Genomic DNA, 9964 nt, shown 5'->3' with positions numbered 1-9964 from the left:
GAGAGAGAGAGAGAGAGAGAGAGAGAGATAGCAGAGATGTTGACTTCACAACCTCGATACCTTTTATACAATTCAAAACTCCAACAACGACTAATATATATTTACACAACTTCGCTTTCAAATTGGAATTTTCAATACAAACCATCTGACATATGCGACCCTCACGTCGGTTCCAAAATCACTCAAATTTACTTATTTTTTTGTACTTTAACAAATAAATAAAAAACTTTGAAACCTTCTCCTATCCTGTAGCACTCTTGAAATTAACTTAAACTATTGACATTTGTGTCTCATTCTTCCCTTTGATTACATATGCAAGTCTAGCTTGGTCGAATAATACCAAACTGGTCTAGAAAAATATCTTGTTCTCTTTTTCTCTCTCATTTTGCTCATCTAAGACATGTCTATCCTAAGCAACAACAGTAGCAGCAATGGTGCGCCCTCATTTCATGAGTTCAAGAAACAAGCTTCTTTTTTCTTTAAGGAGAAGATTAAGACTGCAAGATTAGTCCTCACAGATGTTACACCAGCACAACTGTAAGAATACTTAGAAATTAGCATTTCTCTGTTTTCATTTGTTGAGTTTTCATTTATGGGATTTGGTTTGTTGGTCTGGTTTTGGTCATGGAACTTGTTTCTGGCTTTGGATTCTGATGTGATGAACTTTCTGGGTGGTGCTTGATTAATGTCTTAAGATTGACTGAAGAAGCTACAAATGGAAATCCATGGGCACCAGACACAAGGACCTTGGGTTCAATTTCAAAGGCTGCTTTTGAGCTTGATGATTATACAAGAATTGTGGAGATTTTGCATAAAAGGTTTCTGGGTGTTTTTGCTTTCTTTTCTTCTATTTATTACATAAATTTGGTGATTATATGATGATGTTTCTATGTTGTTATAAATTGTGCATCAGATTACTGAAGTTTGAAAGGAAGAACTGGAGGGTCTCTTACAATTCTCTGATTGTAGTAGAGCACTTGTTGACTCATGGACCAGAGAGTGTTGCAGTTGAGTTTGGAGTTGACAAAAATGTAATTGAGCAGATGGGAAGCTTCCAGTACATAGATGAAAAAGGGTTTGTAATTCTGATATAGTTCTTCCTGCAAATGTGTCTTTTGGTGCTATGTGTTTTCTTTTCTCAATGAATATAGTTCTAACAGATCTAAATATTTACATGCAGATTCAATTGGGGCCTTGCTCTTAGGAAAAAGTCAGTGAGAATAGTGAAGCTGCTAGAGAAAGGTCCTCTTCTCAAAGAAGAGAGAGACCGAGCTCGGAAGCTAACGAGAGGGATTCAAGGGTTTGGAAGCTTCTGCCAAAGATCATCTCATTCTCCAGCACAAGGCATTTTAAGAGAATCATCCTTTGAAACATATGGAAGGTCTAATTCTCAATCTCACTTCAGCAACCATGAAAACCAAGAAAATCAGTTTCCAGCCCCCACCGCGGATGAATTTACCAAGAAAGTTGAAGAATCAAAGCAGAGCAATGAAAATGTTGTGATCAATGAGGCTGGCAAGGGAGCAAAGAATTCAAGTTGTTGTGGACGCTTTGGAGATGGTGAGGTGGCTCAGAAACCTGAAACTCAAACAAGTTTTAAATTAAACATGATTCCAAACAGGGAAGAGTTAGATAGATGGAACTGCATGGGGGAGTCTAATCCACTTTTGGGTGGTAAGAGAGATGGGACCAGAGTTGAAAATTCTGCTGAAGATGAACACCCTTTCAATGAAATTAACAATCAAAGTGCAGTTTCATTGATTGCTGCAAGTAATGCACTCATATAAAAAGAAGAAAAGAAATAACTGTCTGCAAATTTCTTCCACTGAATGTGGAATCAGCTACTTGGTTGATATTTTATTGTTCCTACATAATGTGTAGTTTGAAAATTAGGCAATAGCCAAGACTAAATCTTCTACCTTGATTTTCCTCAATTTTGGTGAATTTAAACTTAAACCATGGTTGATGCATAATGATTCTCTCCATTTAACTTTATAAGGCTTTCATAGTTTGGTAGCTTTTCTACAAGATGCCATTTTCCTCAATGCTTCGGATGCCAACCAACTTTCCTATCATTTGATGATATACAATGGTTACAAGAAGCATCTACACGTGAGAATGACAAAGCGACGTAAATACATACATACATACATACATACATACATACATACATGAATGAAATTATTGAGATTTCAAGACTTGCAAAGCCAATCTTGAATAGCATGCCGTAGGGCATGGTTGGGAGTGAGATGCAAGTGACTCAATTTCAAATTGGTCATCGGAGACGTTTCGCGACAATTTTGCAACCATCCACGCAAAGCTTCGCCTTCGTATGTGAAGCCATCAGCTGCCACCTGAGGGTCGTGCATTATTTCCTGAAACCAACCAATAATGTGCGTAAGCCATTGGCCATGAAAGTCGAACTACAAACTGGACAGCAAATTCCAGCTTAAGTTTGAACCCTGTTTACTACATTGCCTCTTGTGTTCAAGTTAAAAGCTTGGAGCTCGTATGGTGCATATTTTGCAATTCATGAGCTCTCACAAATGCGAAACCCTGGTTGAACTAAATTCAGGTCTAGGGCTTCACAGCACCTTCTTGAATTGACGAGAAAAAAACCAATTGAACCCAAGGGGTTATTAGAATTTAGAACATATAGCAACTGAGCTTGGAGAGTCTGATCCCAACCTTTTTTTTTGGGTCAATGTCTGATCCCAACCTTAGGCTTATGAGTTTTAGGGTAACCTAGTGGTTGATCAGCTGATTTAAAAAATTCGGCACTTCATAACTGGTCATTATAATAGTGCTATTCCTCAACTAAGTTATAAACGAGAGTATCACTCACCTGAAGGATCGGGCACAAGAAAAAAGATGGCACTGGTCGCTCTTCGGGGGCATGCAACTGATGCAATTCCCTCACTAAAGCTGGTGTAATCTCTGGTCTTTCGATACTATTCAATTCGCAGCATTGCAGCCCAAGGTCTACCAATCGCCTTGCCACAGTTATAGGCCATTCTCCAGCTGAGGAATCCAGAATTGATGCCAAGTTTCCACATAAAACTGCCTTGCGCACCTCACTTGCTAAGCCAACTGGAGGCCTTCTGGTGACTAACTGAAGAATGATTAGCCCAAAGGAATAAATATCAGACTTGGGAGTCAGGACTCCAATTCTCTGAAGCTCTGGATCTGTGTAAGGAAAAGCACCCTTTGGCTCAGTACCCCGGCGGAAACTTCGACAATAAAGATTGTCTTCAGTTACCAGCCTGCAAATCCCAAAATCACAAATCTTGCAACTAAGTTCTGAATCTAGTAGTATGTTTTGGGGCTTCAAATCACCATGGACAATCTTTTCAGGTTTAGAAGAGTGCAAGAAGCAAAGGGCACTAGAGATTTCAGCAATTATCCGTGTTCGGGTCTTCCATGGCACTGATGAAACGTTGCTTTTCCTGAAAAGATGGTCTTGGAGGCTCCCATTGGATAAGTGCTCGTACACAAGCGACCAGGCTTCTGGACACACACCAAGCAAGGTCACAAGATGAGGATGCTGTAATTTTCCAAGTACTTGTACCTGCAAGCACAAAATAAATATTATTGCAGATCTACAATATTAGATGAGGGGTACAGAATCAAAGAAAGGCAAATATGTGAGCATCATTTGAAGTACCATAGATATTAACCACTCCATCAGTTTGACATAAATTATGAGAGAGAGGGGGAGAGAGAGAGAGAGAACCTCTTGTTGAAACTCTGCTTGTCCTTGCATGTTATGTGGATGCAACTTCCTTATAGCGACAGTTCTGCCCATCATTTCCCCCTTAAAAACACAACCGTATCCTCCCTGCCCAATTTTGAAGCTCTCAGAAAAATTGCATGTTGCAGTTTGTAGATCTGACAATGAGAATTCTGACAACTTTGGCAGTTCTTCAGCAGACCCAATGAGCCCATTGCAGTTTGCAGCTCCAGCCTGTCGATGATTTCTCCACCGCTCAAGCCAGCGTAGGGCTTCCATCTTCTGTCGTTGAATACTCTGTTTTTCTTGCTGAAGAGTTGCAATTGAAGTCTGAATTAGTCTCACTTCCCCAGAAGCTTCATTAAACCTACGATTTGCTTCCTGTGCTCGACTGTCTAGAAGGGCAATATTTGTCATGGTCCTCTTTATCTCTCTACTAACTTCTTCTTTCTCCTGCAAGAGTTTTTGTTGTTCCCCTATCGTAGTTCTCAGGGCATCCTCAGCCTCTGTTCTAAGTTTAACTTCACGGGCATGGGCTAACTCAAATTGCTTGACCTGAATAAAATGGAGCGAAACAATTTGGAGTTCAGGAGTAATTCACAAGATTCAGGAATCAATTATTTCATTTAAATTCATAACCTAGCTGTGAAGATGATCAGATCTGTTGTTATGACCCACCAATACAAAGTCCCCAAAAATACTTCTCCTAGAACTTCCTTAACCAGAATTTTTGACGTTACTAATTTTCTGGTGTCTTTCCAGCAGCCAAGTTTTATATTAGGATCAAGAAGACATAAATGTTGGAAGCCAAACAGAAAATGAAGGTATAAGTAGAATTTACTTTAACTTCTTCTAAAGATGGCCATCTACTGCACCTGCCTAAAAGGATTCACAAAAGCAGTAAAGATAACAGCCATGCTTAGAAAGATATATTTGCATTTGTTATATTTCAGGTGAAAGAACCTTTTTTCCTGTAGAAGGAAAATGAAATTTGAAAGTATTGACAAGTTCCCTTTGTCACATAACAAAAAATTACTTTTAGTGATAGCAATGGGGTGTACGTCGGTTTGAAACCAATACAATTTAGTCAATCCGCATTGGATGATCGATTTTGATAATGGAGAAATACAATAATGAAATATTAAACATTTATCCTTAGGTTTAATCTAATCAAACATATTAATAGACATAAATGTAAAATATAAATGAAAATTGTTTTGATTATATAACATATTAAACATAACTCCATTAAATGACTTAAAATATTTATAACATTTTCAACTATAAATACCTACAAGGGCAAAATAAGCATAAAACTAACTAGATTGGATTGGATTTGATTGGATTCTCAAAAGCAAATCCATCATCCGATCCAATCATGTCGGTTTTGAAAATTACAGATCCAATCCAATCAGCCAAATCATCGAAACCGATTGAAATTGGATTGGATTGGATTGGATTGATCAGTTTGGGCGGATTGGACTGGATCTTGTATACCACTAGATAGCATTCATAGTCAAAAACTTGAAATAGAATTTATCATGTCATACCCTAACTCCTAGGAGCCATAATACTGAAAATGCAAGTCCTAAAACTGAAATAGGAACACCAACTCGCAGTTACCTTGTAGATAGCTTTCATAGCTTCTGATTCTAAATTTCTGCGCTTCAATAGCTCTGCAAATGCCTTGTCCTTTGATGCCTCAGCTTCTAATGTAGCTTCTGCAAGCCTACCATATAAACTCTGTTCCTCAACATTTATATCAGAATCTGAAGACATCCTTCCCTCGGCAGAATTATATCCTGAACCAGAGCTTGTACTTGAACTAATTGAATTATGAATATTGTAGGGTAAGGACGTATTTGTAGAACAAGATAAAGTTGGTGATGCAGCCGATTCTTGGTGAAATTCCTTATTTTCTCGAGGGAGAACTTTGGCAATCTGCAGTTGCCTACATGAAGGCGGAGAACTTTGGCCTTCTGAAGCTTCTCTCGTCCAGACATGTTTCCCTTTGTTGATAAACCATATTTCACAAAACAAGGCAGCATATTTGGCAGCATAATTTGCTTTGCTGGAGTTCTTTTTCACCTTCATGCAACTGTATTAAAATATTAGGAAGACATGCTTTGCAACTATACTAAAATTTCAAAGAAATACATAACGAATAATATATGTCCAAAAATATAACATTTAAGTTTCACGAAGAAGAACAAGAAAACTAGCAACATGTACTTTTCATTGCATTATCTGATAAAGGCAAATTTTCAGAAAACAGAAGTTCACACGTACTTTTTCGTTTTGTTTATCACTTGGTAAATTTACTTAGACAACTGGGGTGGGTTCAACTCCTACTTACTGGAGGAGGAGTATATCCATGGACCCTGAAGGAGTCCCACCCTGAAGATTTGGGGGCACAAGGTGAGTTCTTAAATAGGCCCACAAGACAAAAGTTGCTGATATCTATACTTTCTAAGACAAGAAAAAACAACACATAATAAATTCAAAGTTAATACAATAAAACTTAAACCACTTGAAATGAGGTCACCTATCTGGTGTATAAGTAAACATAGCTTTATTGTTCTGTCAAAGATGATACATGCACGGTTGGGCTGAAGTCAGGACCCTGGCCAAAGGTCAAAATCTGGAGGCCCTAGGGGGCCACCTCATTTGCCTACCCCAAGGGAGGAGGGATGACCAGTGGACCATAGCATAATCAGTTCACAAATACACTTTAACAATGTTTGAGGAAGCTTTTCAGAATTTTTTATTTTTATTGCAGTATGAATAAGCTGGATAAGAAAATTTTGTTGTCTAAGTGATTAGCAATTTAACACAACCACAGATTTAAATCCATTGTGCACTTTTACAATTATGTTAACTTTTGAAAGTAAACCATTCAACTTCCAGTGGAAAATTACCCAAATGATTTATGCACCACTTACTTTTCTGGTACAGCCCCCATAACAAGCTTCCTAACCCCATGTCTGTTGACCAAGTCTACAATTCCTTTCTGAATTTCACCAGCTTCAACCATGGCAATGCTTGCTTTAACCTGTAAAGTAAATGCTTACAGTGATGCTAATATACTTCTTTAGAATAATTGAATTTTACAAGAGATGTGTAAATTTCAAATCAGTAATGAAGCAATTGTCATTTCAAGGAATGTCGGATTTTGCTGCATAGCATTTCACAAAATTTTAACACTAATACTCAACTACGTATTGCATAATGTTCTCAGCCCCGACTCAAAAGGTATTGGGAGAAATAAAGTAATGGAATAAATTAAGGCTTCTTCTGAAAATAAAGAACATCATAATTGCGAGCAACTATGTTTACCAAAATTTTGCATCATACAAACTGCTCAAATTTATAATTATAATGATACTAAATGCTAAACATAAAGAAACCAAGCACACCTTTGCTCTAGAGCAAACCCTCAAATAATTTTGCAAAAGCTTCATTTTCCGTTCCCCTTCCTCCCTTCTGAAAGCAGACACCACTTCGGCATTTGCTTGACTTGCTGGTAGCTTTCCTACTGCACAATGTAATCATGAATGAAACACAATTTCAAACAAATCAAAGTAGAAGAACAGAAGTCTCAGATTGCTTAGCAAACGCCTGGTAAATAAGAACCGAAAAGTGGACCCGGTAGCACAGCATAATTGAATAGAGTTTTCCTAGATTCGTCATTGTCTTAAGAACCCTTTTATTTCTCGGATGCCAAATAGAGCAACAAACAGAAAATAATTGACATTCATCCACAACAAGTGGTTAAAGGGTCAATTTTTTTCCACATTTTAAAATGTTTTCAAACACTTTCTTAATTCAAAGAAAAACCTAAAGACCAATGTATGCATATTCCTCAGAAAATATATAATTAAAATTTCAGTAAGAACTCAATAGAAATCAAAGAAATTTAGAGCCTTCCCACCAAAAAAGAGAATAATTCAGAGCCCTATAAAGAAACACAGAGAGAGAGAGACTTACAGAGAGTCGGAATGAGCTGAGAAGGCTGATGAACATGAAGTATACAAATTTCTTTACAGCCAAAGTGCTTGAAAGTCCAATGAAGCAAGCTCACAGCTTTCTCAACAGACTTGCCAACTGCCACATGTACCTTATCAACGCCGCCACCACTATCTTCTTCTTCAAAAATCTCAGCCAAATGAGAGGTAGTGGGCGGCGGGACAAACCCACGTCGGAAACTCACCGGAGACGAGAACCCAGAAAGGGATTCACCAGCTGAGCCGTGCAATGGATGTGAAGGCTGTATCAGCTCCATGGAAGGGTCAAGCTCAAGCAGCTCCGGTGATGGTGGAGTTAGGCTTTAAGCTATGTGGGTTTGTGTTGAGAGGTAATTGGCATTTGATATTACTGATATTTGGTGGAATAGGTTTGGATTTGTTGGAGCTCTTTCTTCTTTGTTTCGAAAGGAGGCTTGACCTTTTGTGCTGACTTGATTGTGACAGAGGAAATGTTGACGGTGGAGGAAGAAAGAAATTTTCTTTTTTTTTTTTTTTGGTCGAAAGAAAGAAATTTTCTTTTTCCTCTGTTTTCTGGTAAAGATTTTATTTTATTTTTTAAATAAAAATTAGAGAGTTTCTTCATGGTCATGTGGGGGCATCTTTGGATTCTTTTATTGGTATTTTCATTATAAAAAAATTCATTAAACTTGATAATCATATACAAAACAACAAATAGCTATAGTTGCCCAATAAGATCAATGAATGATTATTTTTTTCAATAACCCAACTTTATAAGGAAAATATTTCTTAACCCAATTGTTTTTTCCAGTTTTTTTTCCTGAAAATTTTCTGATAATAAAGAATTTTGAAAAGGAAATTGGACTTTTTTGTTATATAATTTCCAAGAAATGATATATGTGATAGAGTTAAGAAAAAACAAAATAGGTTCTCATCATCTTTCAACCCGAAAAGCTAAAGATGTGGACCGCAGTGCAATTGGCACACATGAAGATGCAACTTGTTGCGTTCAATTGAGCATATGCTCTTATTGGTTAGTCAATTAAGAATTTAGTATTAAAAGGTTGGTCTACAACAAAGACAAAAAAAAGCAAAAAACAAAGCAAACGACTCTTTCCCTACGACAGAGAGTAATTAATTTTCTTTTAATAGTTATTAATCCTTGCTGTCTTTTGCTCACCACTTTAATCATAGGTGTACCCTCATCACCATCCTCAATGCTTGACACGTGTTCATAGACATAACCATAGTTAACTTTTGCTTTGTATTTATGGAATCATTATTATACCTATGGACACGTATCAAGCATTGAGGATGGTGGTGAGGGTACATCTATGGTTAAAGTGGTGAGCAAAAATGCTCCCAACCATTCCCTAATTTTGCAGGCATTTGAGTCATTGGAGCCTTAAATGCAGAGCAATTGTCGATATATACGTTTCATTTCATTTCATTTCTTATCATAAGACTTTAAGCTTTACCTAACTAATAGCCGTACTTGAAATCCTTACATATCTAATATTTAAATTTAACGGCTATTGTCTCAAGTCACCACACCAACAAAGAAATTGTCTCAAGTCACCAAAGTAAAACTAGTGGGGCAGCTTGTGTGGGTATCATTCCAGCGTGAATAACGGCTACTTAGTAGTTAGGAATTTACGGACAAATTATTATAAAGTATTGATGCTCATATTATAACAAGAGAATTAGTTATATCACATGATCGTATTTCAGTATCATATAATAATTACTTAATTATTGATGCTCATATTATAACAAGAGAATTAGTTATATCACATGATCGTATTTCAGTATCATATAATAATTACTTAATTCCACGGACAAGGATAAATGCCATTGATGGATAAACGGGCACAATGAAGGCTCTCTTAAAATGATTATTGGGAGGAACACGTGATATGTTCTATTTGCAGATTTGGTTTGATCATCAACAATGAAGTAACTTCCAACCAACCACTATAACTGTCCAACAACCCAATACCAGGCAGCGACCAACGACCAACCACGAAATCAACTTTTGCCTAAAGCCTTCAAGTCAAGTCTTAAGGAGATGAGCAAACTCTTCGAGGACGATCAATGGCCAAGGTCAAGTCTAAATACTGTTAATACTAACAGACTATTGCTCAAAATAAGAAGCATTGAGATTGAGCTTCAGATTTGGTCTCAACCATTTGTTTGGTAAGCAAGCAAACAGGAACTGAAGAGACCAGGAAAAGAAACTTTTAGATTCGGA

The 9964-nt window shown here is 37.2% G+C and overlaps 2 protein-coding genes across 2 annotated transcripts; one reads left to right on the top strand and one right to left on the bottom strand.

Annotated features, from left to right (window-relative positions):
- Positions 1-287: 287 nt before the first annotated feature.
- LOC110768842 (ENTH/VHS family protein) lies at positions 288-1973 on the top strand. Its single transcript, XM_021972705.2, has 4 exons — positions 288-537; positions 696-818; positions 914-1075; positions 1181-1973. Exons 1-4 carry the CDS (start codon positions 401-403, stop codon positions 1785-1787), a joined length of 1029 nt encoding a protein of 342 aa, XP_021828397.1. The 5' UTR covers positions 288-400; the 3' UTR covers positions 1788-1973.
- Positions 1974-2052: 79 nt separating this feature from the next.
- LOC110768832 (U-box domain-containing protein 33) lies at positions 2053-8221 on the bottom strand. The gene is made up of 7 exons (XM_021972697.2): positions 7718-8221; positions 7147-7265; positions 6673-6782; positions 5354-5828; positions 3734-4285; positions 2846-3568; positions 2053-2375 (listed from the first exon to the last, which is right to left on the bottom strand). Exons 1-7 carry the CDS (start codon positions 8010-8012, stop codon positions 2193-2195), a joined length of 2457 nt encoding a protein of 818 aa, XP_021828389.2. The 5' UTR covers positions 8013-8221; the 3' UTR covers positions 2053-2192.
- Between the last annotated feature and the right edge of the window lie 1743 nt (positions 8222-9964).

This window comes from Prunus avium, chromosome 6 (assembly GCF_965620075.1).
Source record: "Prunus avium chromosome 6, drPruAviu1.hap1.1, whole genome shotgun sequence".
NCBI lineage: Eukaryota > Viridiplantae > Streptophyta > Magnoliopsida > Rosales > Rosaceae > Prunus > Prunus avium.
Note: the sequence above shows the minus strand (reverse complement) of the source record. Positions and strands in the feature narration are given on the sequence as shown.